The sequence below is a fragment of the Ctenopharyngodon idella genome, chromosome 6, assembly GCF_019924925.1.
Source record: "Ctenopharyngodon idella isolate HZGC_01 chromosome 6, HZGC01, whole genome shotgun sequence".
Taxonomy (NCBI): Eukaryota; Metazoa; Chordata; class Actinopteri; order Cypriniformes; family Xenocyprididae; genus Ctenopharyngodon; species Ctenopharyngodon idella.
In genome coordinates, this window is record NC_067225.1 from 33,801,908 (window position 1) to 33,815,014 (window position 13,107).

At 36.7% G+C, this 13,107-nt stretch overlaps 1 protein-coding gene across 5 annotated transcripts in view; it reads right to left on the reverse strand.

The window, feature by feature from the left end:
- Positions 1-13,107, reverse strand: part of LOC127513884 (neurexophilin-2) — a 201,389-nt gene that overhangs the window by 9,622 nt on the left and 178,660 nt on the right. For 4 of the 5 annotated variants that reach the window (XM_051896027.1, XM_051896026.1, XM_051896028.1 and 1 more), the window contains exon 2: positions 7,735-7,820. The exons of the other annotated variant lie outside the window; for it this stretch is intronic. In XM_051896027.1, coding sequence (XP_051751987.1) covers positions 7,735-7,737 — 3 coding nt within the window. In that variant the 5' untranslated portion in view covers positions 7,738-7,820. The remainder of the gene's footprint in view (positions 1-7,734; positions 7,821-13,107) is intronic. 5 annotated transcript variants of the gene reach the window in all.

Below are 13,107 nucleotides of genomic sequence, written 5' to 3' on the forward strand. Positions count from 1 at the left end.
TGTTGATTCAAACTTTACTTTTGAAGATTTGAAGATTTTCAGCAAATAACGACAAACTGTGCATCTGTTTCTCACTCGAAGCTTCATATGAGAAATATAATGCACGAGTCATATGGACGACTGTTATTGATGATGTTTTTCATAATAACTCCATTATGAAGAACATCTGTTCTGTTCTTTGTGAGAAAAAAGTCATTTTTGGAGGTGAATTAATGCTTTAACACTTTTAAAATACAGAAATAGAGTTTGATAGGTAACTATTTCAACATTGGTAATAACCAGAAATGTTTCTACAGCATATTAGAATGATTTCTGAAGGATCATGTGACACTGAAGACTGGCGTAATGATGCTGAAAATTCAGCTTTGATCACAGGAATAAATTACACTTTACTATATATTCACATAGAAAACAGCTGATTTAGATTGTAAAAATATTTCACTATTTTTACTGTATTTTTGATCAAATAAATGCAGGTTTGGTGAGCAGAAAAATCATAATTATTCCAAACTTTTGGCCGTTAGTGTAATTGTTTTTGCTACTTTTCGGCCTACGGCTCATGAGACGCATGCGGTGGATTCAGTCATAATGAGGTCGACGGCGCTCCTGCCCTTCATGTAACGCCAGCTCAGCACAGATCCTCATCCCAGGACGGCATCACAGCTGTTCCTCCTGCAGAAGATCCTGTCACTTCATGATGAAACTACATCTCTGGACCAGAATAAAGAAATAAGAGCAGGACGTTCAGTTCTTCCCACACTGTTCACTGTCAGCATTATCGCCGGCCAGCAATTCACATGCCAGCAAAGCACTCGGACTGAGTGTCGAGTCAGAAAGAAAAAGTTCCAAAAAACACTGTTTTACAGGAGCTGCACCTAAAAATGTCTTCATGTTAGGCTCAAAATGACCACCAAACTGACAACTGAGATGATAACAGTCCAGAAACCTGCTGTCAGGAACATACTTCACCCTAAACTCAAGGAGAGAAGAAGCTTTGGTAACACTGTACAATTAGATCTTATTATATAATGCATTATATTATAATGCAACAATGAGCAATATATTTGTTACAGATAGTAAGGATAGTAAAATACAGCTGTTCATTGATTAGATCAGGTCCATAAACTTTATATCTCGCAATTCTGACTTTATAACCTGCAATTCTGACTTTATATCTCGCAATTCTGACTTTATATCTCGCAATTCTGACTTTACAACTCGCAATTCTGACTTTATATCTCGCAATTCTGACTTTATATCTCGCAATTCTGACTTTATATCTCGCAATTCTGACTTTATATCTCGCAATTCTGACTTTACAACTCGCAATTCTGACTTTATATCTCGCAATTCTGACTTTACATCTCGCAATTCTGACTTTATATCTCGCAATTCTGACTTTACAACTCGCAATTCTGACTTTACATCTCGCAATTCTGACTTTATATCTCGCAATTCTGACTTTACAACTCGCAATTCTGACTTTATATCTCGCAATTCTGACTTTACAACTCGCAATTCTGACTTTATATCTCGCAATTCTGACTTTACAACTCGCAATTCTGACTTTATATCTCGCAATTCTGACTTTACATCTCGCAATTCTGACTTTATATCTCGCAATTCTGACTTTATATCTCACAATTCTGACTTTATATCTCGCAATTCTGACTTTATATCACACAATTCTGACTTTATATCTCGCAATTCTGACTTTATATCTCGCGATTCTGACTTTATATCACACAATTCTGACTTTATATCTCACAATTCTGACTTTATATCTCGCAATTCTGACTTTATATCTCGCGATTCTGACTTTATATCACACAATTCTGACTTTATATCTCGCAATTCTGACTTTATATCACACAATTCTGACTTTATATCTCACAATTCTGACTTTATATCACACAATTCTGACTTTATATATCACAATTCTGACTTTATATCTCACAATTCGGACTTTATATCTCACAATTCTGACTTTATATCTCGCAATTCTGACTTTATATCACACAATTCTGACTTTATATCTCGCAATTCTGACTTTATATCTCGCGATTCTGACTTTATATCACACAATTCTGACTTTATATCACACAATTCTGACTTTATATCTCGCAATTCTGACTTTATATCTCGCGATTCTGACTTTATATCACACAATTCTGACTTTATATCTCGCAATTCTGACTTTATATCACACAATTCTGACTTTATATCTCACAATTCTGACTTTATATCACACAATTCTGACTTTATATATCACAATTCTGACTTTATATCTCACAATTCGGACTTTATATCTCACAATTCTGACTTTATATCTCGCAATTCTGACTTTATATCACACAATTCTGACTTTATATCTCGCAATTCTGACTTTATATCTCGCGATTCTGACTTTATATCACACAATTCTGACTTTATATCACACAATTCTGACTTTATATCTCACAATTCGGACTTTATATCTCGCAATTCTGACTTTATATCACACAATTCTGACTTTATAACTCGCAATTCTGACTTTATATCTCGCAATTCTGACTTTATATCTCGCAATTCTGACTTTATATCTTGCAATTCTGACTTTATATCTCGCAATTCTGACTTTATATCTTGCAATTCTGACTTTATATCACACAATTCTGACTTTATATCTCGCAATTCTGACTTTATATCTCGCAATTCTGACTTTATATCTCGCAATTCTGACTTTTTAACTCGCAATTCTGACTTTATATCTCGCAATTCTGACTTTATATCTCACAATTCTGACTTTATAACTCGCAATTCTGACTTTATAACTCGCAATTCTGACTTTATAACTCGCAATTCTGACTTTATAACTCGCAATTCTGACTTTATATCTCGCAATTCTGAATTTATATCTCGCAATTCTGAATTTATAACTCGCAATTCTGACTTTATAACTCGCAATTCTGACTTTATAACTCGCAATTCTGACTTTATATCTTGCAATTCTGACTTTATAACTCGCAATTCTGACTTTATATCTCGCAATTCTGACTTTATATCACACAATTCTGACTTTATATCACACAATTCTGACTTTATATCTCACAATTCTGACTTTATATCTCGCAATTCTGACTTTATAACTCGCAATTCTGACTTTATATCTCGCAATTCTGACTTTATATCACACAATTCTGACTTTATATCTCACAATTCTGACTTTATATCACACAATTCTGACTTTAAATCTCACAATTCTGACTTTATATCTCGCAATTCTGACTTTATATCACACAATTCTGACTTTATATCTCACAATTCTGACTTTATATCACACAATTCTGACTTTAAATCTCACAATTCTGACTTTATACCTCGCAATTCTGACTTTATATCTCGCAATTCTGACTTTATAACTCACAATTCTGACTTTATATCTCACAATTCTGACTTTATATCACACAATTCTGACTTTATACCTCGCAATTCTGACTTTATATCTCGCAATTCTGACTTTATATCACACAATTCTGACTTTATATCTCGCAATTCTGACTTTATATCACACAATTCTGACTTTATATCTCGCAATTCTGAGAAAAAAGTTTTTATTTTTTTATTTCATGGCGGAAATAAGCTTCCATACAACTATATCCTCCTGATTTTCAATGTAAAAAATAAATATTACTTAAATTCTTAAATATATTGTATAGACTGTTTAAATTTATGCTGATTTAAATAATAAAAAATAAATCATTACAGTAATGACAATCATCATTGACGCCAACAAAAAAACAAATGTGAAAAATTCAGATGCATTAGAGTAATGAGAATTTGGGTAAAAAAAATCGTAATCATGTAAAAATGGGATTCATTCGCTTTCTGCAAAAATATATTATTATTGTTTTTTCATTTAGATTTTGGGCAGAAATGTGACCTGGACCTGTTGTTGTGAGATTGACCTAATTATGCATGATATTAAAAAAGCTGAGATTTCACACACAGTGATAAAAGGAATTTCAGGCATTTCAGTGAGAGATAACACGCGACACGGAGTTCATAATGTGCCGCAGACGAGCTGAAGGAAGTTGTTAGCAGCATTTCAATTTGAGTGATACATTTACAAGTCTGTAGACAGCAATATCAAATGGAAAGCTGCTGTCGATTACAACAGCTGGCACCAAAATAAAGCATTGGGCCTGATGCATATAACACTCCCGCGCTTTCCTCCTTCTTTATGCGCCATCTCTTCACAGAGGAGAAATAATAACCCGAAGATGGAGTAATCCAGCCAGATGAACTGTGTATACATATGTATGTCTCAGGGAATTTAATATAAAGAAAATTTGATTACGGTGGCTTGAGATCGCGAGCGGTGGAGGGAAATGTCTTTATTGGTGCAGCGAGACGAGAAAGAGAGGCTGCTTTGGAGTTCGAGGCCCATTAATAATCGCTAACTTCATTTGAGACACTACCAGCAAAAAGCATCTTAAGAAAGTCTTTATGAGGGGGCGGAAGTCGCAGCGGAGCCGGAAGCGAGGCATCGAGGGAGTGAATCAACCCGTCGCAATTAAAACACTCGTTTACAGACACGCAATCGATGACGGAGAGCCGGCTGATCCTCGTGTTTCATATCTCTAACTTCTAACACTTGTTAGTGTCCAGCAGCGACTGACACGCCGCTCCTCCCTGAGGAATGATGGGAAGAGAAGTGCGTCCTCTCACCTCTTCCTTCAGCTAATTGGAGTTTTATTTCATGCAATCGATTCATTTCTATCTCAGACGCTGATATATTGATCGTCTGTCAGCACAAACACTCTCCTCAGCTCACTTATGCATAAATGTACATAAAGGTTTGGAATAACTCAGATATTTTTTATGCTTATGATTTTTCTGCTCACCAAGGCTGCATTTATTTGATAAAAAATACAGTAAAAATTGTGAAATATTTTTACAATGTAAATCAGCTGTTTTCTATGTTAATATATAGTAAAGTGTAATTTATTCCTGTGATCAAAGCTGAATTTTCAGCATCATTACTCCAGTCTTCAGTGTCACATGATCCTTCAGAAATCATTCTAATATGATGATTTGATGATCAAGAAACATTTATGATTATTATCAATGTTGAAAACAGTTTTTTGGTGATACATTTTATTTTTCAGGATTCTTTGATGAATAGAAAGTTCAAAAGAACAGCATTTATTTGAAATTTTTAACATTATAAATGTCTTTAAAATCAATTTATACAAACCTTTCAATGGTGTATGACTGTTTCCACAAAAATATGAAGCAGCACAACTATTTTAAACAGCAAATCATCATATTAGATTGATTTCTGAAGGATCATGTGACACTGAAGACTGGAGTAATGATGCTGAAAATTCAGCTTTGATCACAGGAATAAATTACACTTTACTATATATTCACATAGAAAACAACTGATTTACATTGTAAAAATATTTCACAATTTTTACTGTATTTTTAATCAAATAAATGCAGCCTCTGTGAACAGAAAGAGACTTAAATATTAATTATTCCAAAACTTTTGACTGTCCTACCTAGACAGCATTTAAGCATCACGAAGGCTTCCTCTCAGTCACACTCACAGAGAAATAGTTTGAGAACTCTATATTCTGACAATAATCTTGTAAGAAACTTTTGCCTTCTTTTCCTTTAAAATGAAAATGACATTTAATTATGAGACGAGAAATACAGCCCAGAGGAAAAGAGATAAACCGCTGGGAAGAGAGAGAGAGAGAGAAAGAGAGAGAGGGAGAGAGAGAGAGAGAGAGGGATTATCACGGAGCGAGAGTGAGTGAGTTATAAAGTATCAGAGACGAGAGAAACGGAGCTGAGACTGATAACACTGCGGAAGAGAGAAATGAAACATGTAGGAAAAGAAAGTGAGAGACTGAATTGCCACAAAAGAAGAAGAAGATGATCTTATTAGTGAAAGTTGAAGGAATAGTTCAGCCAAGAATGAAGATTCTGTCATCATTTACTCACACAAAATGACCAAAAACATCATAAAATAAAATACCATGCACTATATTTAGTCATTTTTAGTTTGTTTAAATATGCCTATATAATTTTTATTCTTAGTTGAATGATCAAATATAACTATATTATTTATTATTTAATCGTTCTGAAATGCTCTATGGTGTTTTTGGAGTTTGACAGTCACTGATTTCATTGCAAGGAGTCGATCAGCGGCTGAAAACGGCAGCGAGGTTAGTGTGTAAACGATGACAGCGTGTTCATATATGGGTCAGTCTCGCTGAGAGAGGTGAATATGAGAGAGCGTGTGCGGTAAACGAGTTCAGGTGTAAAGCGCTTTCTGATTATTGACTCTGAAAGTGAAGAATCTCATTAAAACGAGTCGCGCTTATTGCAGCCCTTGTCATAACATGAGGATAAAGAGACAAACAACCCGAACACTTTAATCACACTAACTGTGTAAAGACGGCGCTGAGAAGATCCTTGTCAAAGCTGCTGCTTTTTACACCCTGAATAAACTCATTCAAGTTGATCAAATCAAGGGAGGAATGAACATTCATCTCCGAGTGAAACTGTAAAAGTCCATCAAGATGTTTCCTCCTTTCTCTAAGCTTTTGTTAATTGGTTTATTGAACCTTTAGTCAAGTCGTGGTTCATTTATAAAGCATGATTAAAAACAACAGACATTGTACTAAAGTGTACAATAAAGAAAAATGCAGTAACTCCAAAATTAAACAACAGACACTAATATACAGAAGAAATATTATACTTTACTGCCATTAAATTGAGCACAAAAGACAACAAGTTTTGCAACAAAAACATAAATAATTATGGCATTCATTCTGAATAATTACTCATTCGAATGTATTTTTAAGCAATTAACAGCTAACAAAGCAGACTGTAGTTGTACATAATGTTTTCCAGATCACTTTATAAAAATTAACATTGACAGTTTGAATTGTGGATTATTTTACAAATCTAAAACCAAAAATTCAAATTTCTACTTTCTTTAATTTGAATTGCATATCTGCATCCTCAATTCAAATTCAGGCACTGACTAGGAATGTAAATATTAAAATAATAATGGCAAAATATATGACAAATATGGAGCTATTTTCTGAGACATTTGATTTCTGATTTCAGTAACAGTGAAAACTAGGGCTGGGACGTTATCTCCCGTTTCCATACTATCACGATACTTGGGTGCCGATACGATATGTATTGTATAAATTGTATAAATTAAATACAGATTAATCCTTATTAAAGTTACAGTCAAGAGCAGTGAGTCTTTGTTGTTTGATTAACGTTAAAACAAAGACAGCAGCAGGTTTATTAGGCTGCTGTCACTTTAAGAGCTGCACGTGTTTTATTTATCATCTGTTTATGTTCACTTAAAGGGGACATAACATGAAAATCTGACTTTTTCTGTGTTTAAGTGCTATAATCGGGTCCCTGGTGCATCTACCAACCCAGAAAACGTGAAAAATGACAACCCAGTAATTTTGTTTTAGCAAGCATTTCTCTGCAAGTATGTGAAAAAACGAGCCGCTCAGATTTCGCTCCCTTTGTGACATAGGAAGGGGATCTTATTATAACATTACCACCCCTCAAGCTGCACATTTCCACCCACAGGTACGCTATGTATTGTAGGCGACCATACGGGTTTTGCACAAAAGTTTAACATGACGGCACATGCTAGTGGATGAGTTGAATCAACTCCACAGCAACTACATAAATTTATCCACTAACCATTCAGAAACATCTAAAAGTTGTAACTTCTTCCTGAGTCTCTCCATCAGTGTCGACTCCGGTTTGAACAATGTAAGGCTGAACACCTGTTACTGACAATCCTCATTTTGGCTGCGTGAGATTCTCCAGCTTTGTTGTTGTTGAGCGACCGAAGCGTGAGCTGTTAAAGCTCCGCCCTCTTCTGGAAAGGGGGCGGGAGCAGCAGCTCATTTGCATTTAAAGGGACACACACAAAAACAGCGTGTTTTTACCCAAATAGGGGCAAATTTGACAAGCTATAATAAATGATCTGTGGGGTATTTTGAGCTGAAACTTCACAGACACATTCTGGAGACACCAGAGACTTATATTACATCTTGTGAAAGGGGCATAAAAGGTGCCCTTTAAGATTTAACAGACTATGCTTACTAGGATACATGGCATTTTTTAATGTAATTTTGTGTGAATATGTCCGTTCGAGCGCAAGAAGACAGGCTCTTGCGCTCGATTCAGCATTCGCACGCTGTCTGATGCAGCACTGGCCTGATTGGGCAAGTGACAGTAGCGTTAACTGTCCTGAACAACGTTTACACTGACCCCGGGCCATCGGGCAGTCCTTACTGTCGAGCCCTGCCGTCTTCTGAAATAAAAGGGGCAACTTTCCCCTGCCTCGTCTATAAGCAAGGACTAAAATAAAGCAATTTAATATGAATTAATATCCATTTAAAAAAATGTTAGAATCCTAAAAAAAAATGATTTTTCTCCCCAGCCCTACTACCAACCAGTATGCTTATAATAATAATAATTTAATTTATAAAAATTTATAATAATTTCAAATAATGTGATAACAAAATACCAGACTGCTATATAAAGCAGCATAACAGATAGTTTTTGTTCAGCTAAAATAACTGGATGTGGAAGCTGCGCCACTAATGTGTGAAAATAAAACAGGATCTCACCCACTCTCTCTCTCTCTCTCTCTCTCTCACTCTCTCTCTCTCACTCACACACACACACACACACACACACACACACACATACACACATTGCTTGACTTCATGAGACACAGGAGCCAAACCTTCAGCCCCATTATCTCATTAGAAGTGTGTGTGTGTGTGTGTGTGACAGCAGTTCAGATTAGTTCTGAAAGCATCAGACCTCTTGATCTCACTGTCTACCTGACCTACACCTGTTCAGCCTCGACCCTCACGCTGCACAGACCGCCACAGACCACCAGAGACCACCGCAGCGCCTCGACATGCTTGACTTTCACCCTTCTGGCCAAGGTCCACTATTTACAGACGCGCCGCTGATGTTCGAGGAGCAGGAGATCAAACACTGTTACTGTGAAGATCACAAATGAACTTCTCCATTAATAGCTTGACTAGACGCAAAACATCATCCACAGCCTCAAAATACACTCCGTCAGCGATGTAAGCGTTCTTTCATCAGCGCTGAGTTGCACAACGTGACGCTCAAAGTTCAACTTTGACCCCGCTTGCAGTTGACCTTTCAACACACAGTCAATGATTATTGAACAATCACATGGTGTGTGTCTCAGGACAGAATAAGAATGGAAGAAATGGATTAAAGATCGTTAATTTAGATTGACGAATGACGACAACGAACACATCACAATATTCCTCATTTAAATAATTCATACGCAGAATAAAGGGGCGGGGCCTGGTAGAGTTAGTTGAAACTGGCGGATATGGTAAGGGGAGGGACATTTCCCAAACACCAATCACAACACACTGCTCCAGCCGACCAATCAGAGCACATTGTGCTTTTCAGAAGGAGGGGCTTCATAGAGACAGGAACTAAACAGAGCGTTACTGACAGACTGGGAAGAGAGGAGCTGAACAATGGAGAATATGAGGAAAATAATCAACATTCAAGCAGGAAAACCTGTTCTAGTAGAGCACAAAAACAACATCAAGATTTTGAGAAAGTGCATAATATGCTCTTTAAATGCCTAGATGATGCACTTAAATAACTGAAAAACAAAGTGTGGAATGTTGAAGTACACTATATATACAGTAAGTGCATCATGTCGTAAAATCACACTTTTCACACGGAGGTCAAAGCGGCACTAAAGCTCTGACTCGAGTCACGTGAAAGAGATTTCATGGATTCGCATATGAACCCAAAAAAGCTCATTTTATTGGTAGGATCAGATTTTTATCCAGAATACAGATTTGGTACAGCGTGACTCCTCTGCATGCAAACTGGGGGAAAGTGAGCCGGAGGGCCGTAATTACCACAGCCTACAGGTGTGACATCATTCACGCTGGCTGTTGTCGGGGACGCCCAGGGTCTCATGGCATGATGGGTAACTGGATGAAAGCAATTCATTTTTATCTTGGCTCAGTCATGGCTAAAGAGATTATTTATTACTCATGAAGTATAAGGGGTCTGGAGGCTTTCTGTTGGGGGATATTGGAGAATTCATAAAAATACACAGAACAAACGTCACCGAAACACTTCAAGACCTGCCGAAAATAATGGAGAAGTTTAGAACGATGCAGATCCAGGGAATATTAGATGTGCTTAGATCTGAAGAGCAGATCATCACACCCCACAGGAGAAACATAAAGCACATTTTCACTTTAATATGTCAACTTAGTTTCTTTTAGAAAGCAATGAGACTAAATAGAGAGCAAAAAGAGACATTTCACTTGGAAAACAGACCCAGTAATCTCACATGTGTCTTCTTTAGAGTTTCAAAGAGTCTCAAACTTGCTTGGATTTGATACCTAGTCATTTAAAACTGAGAGATCTCAAAATGAGCGCACATTTTTCATCAAAAGATCTGTGTTGCTATATTCATTCTCTCTTACTAAATGACAGTTATTGACTCATTTGTGACTATTTTATTTCTCCTGAGGAATATTAGATACATCTGAGACAACAGACAAAGGATGATACTTAAATGAAGCTCACAAAGAAGTTCAGACCAAGAGGAAAGTAAAGGAAAGACTGACCTTTCAATGCTGCTGTATTGATTTCCTAAATGGCAAAGATTCCATAGGAAAGTTTACATGGTTCAATTCGATATACAGCAGATCTTAATTAGAGCATAACGTTTGAGAAAAGAAATATATGTATCGACACTGTCAATAACCGTAAAGATTTAGAGGGAACAGAAATTACTAACCACAGCAATATCACACTCGCAAGCTTGCTGTTTTAGACTCAAACCAAAAATTCAATAACAAGAAGTTCATATTGAGCATTTTAGACACAATATTCCCAGTTTGATTCGCCAATGTAAACAGATGTAATCAAAGCCACGGGTGAATTACCTGCTGAGCGTCTCAGAGCAACACAGGTAGCCGTCGAATCAGCCATGGTTTTTTCTTGAATATATCAGTGTTTTGAACAAATCAAATAAATGAATGACTGAGTGAGTCACTCATAAAGACTACTGAATAAACCAGTGTTTTTCACGAATGAGTTGAGTGAATGATTCAAATACTCACTCATTTCTTGTTTTGTTCCGAAATGAATCAGTGTTTTTGATCAGATCGGTTGAGTGAATGATTCAATTCCTCAGACATCCCTTGTTTTGTTCCTGAATGAATCAAGGTTTTAAACGAGTCTTTTGAATGAATGATTCAGTGACTCATCTCTTGGATGTGTCCGAAAACTAAGGCAGCAGACTTGTTACCTCACTGCCTTATCAGGCAATGACTTTCTAGGCAGCATTTGCGCGTGAAGTAACCTCACGAAATTGATTTCGGACAGACTTTGAGGCAGCGTAATGGTTTAATGATCTACAGCAAAATAGAGAGAACTTTGGTGATAACTAAGCGGAAATTTAATTACTACAATAGAAATTTCTTGCTAGAAATGACATTAGATAAATATTATACATCTATGCTGCCTTCAAAAATTGATCAGATGAAATTATCTCAGGAGACAGAAAGTGAAGCTAACATTGAATTCGGAAGTGCCTTGATGCCTTTGAAGCTTTTGGACACAGCATGTGTTTTGTTCCTGAATCAATCAGTGTTTTCAAACAAATCATATGAATGAATTAATCATTAGTCAGTCACAAAGATAGTCGCTTGTCGCCATCTACTGGTGTAATATATAACCTGGTGTATACGCATACACTTAAGCCAGACATAAAATGTCTTGGATGTCATATATTAGATATCAAAATATCTTATTGTAAACAAAGATGCACAAACATGCTTTATAATCAAAACATGAACAAAAATAAGTTACAGTTTAAAATGCTAAAACCATAGATGAGCAGATTCAGAATCACACGCACACATTTACAAGAGCCGATTATAAGATTTCAAACTGAATCAATGGACTTTGCTAAATGCAGTCCTAATTTATACTTTACAGAAATTCTGGAACTGGTTTTTACCACTAAAGCACAATGAAACACAGTCTTGAGCTTTCTTCTGGAACTAGAACAAGACTGAAATCTTGAAGGCTGCGAGAACTTTGACAGTGATCTTAGAATAGCTTCAGCTGGACCAATTGAGTTCTTAGCATATGAGCAGGTTTGGAACCTCAAAATTAGATTTAGGAGCTAATAAACAGCTGCACATATCGACAGAGTGAAGTGAGATAATATGATCTGTGTCTGATTTCCTGTTAACCGCATAGAGTGTCCATAAAGACATCTGCTGAAATATGATCAAGACCTGGAAGAGCTTCACCTTCAAGCTGTTTGTTAGATAATGCCAAAGGCATTGCTAAAGACGCATTAGATCTCAGATCAGCTCTTACATTCTCACGTCATAGTGGACACAGTCTAGAAAAACCTGATCTCAGACCAGCTATTTATCATTCTGAAATGTGACAGCTTTCATCTGTGGCTGCATGAAGGGCTTAATGAACTTCATACACTCTAAAAAATGTTTTTGTTAAAAACAACCCAAGTTGGGTTGAAAATGGACAAACCCAGCAATTGGGATGTTTTAACCCAGTGAATGGGTTGTTTTAACCCAGCAATTGGGATGTTTTAACCCAGCAATTGGGATGTTTTAACCCAGCGAATGGGATGTTTTAACCCAGCGATTGGGTTGTTTTAACCCAGCGAATGGGTTGTTTTAACCCAGCGAATGGCTTGTTTTAACCCAGCGAATGGGATGTTTTAACCCAGCGAATGGCTTGTTTTAACCCAGCGAATGGGATGTTTTAACCCAGCGAATGGCTTGTTTTAACCCAGCGAATGGGATGTTTTAACCCAGCGTTTGGGATGTTTTAACCCAGCGAATGGCTTGTTTTAACCCAGCGAATGGGATGTTTTAACCCAGCGAATGGCTTGTTTTAACCCAGCGAATGGGATGTTTTAACCCAGCGAATGGCTTGTTTTAACCCAGCGAATGGGATGTTTTAACCCAGCGTTTGGGATGTTTTAACCCAGCG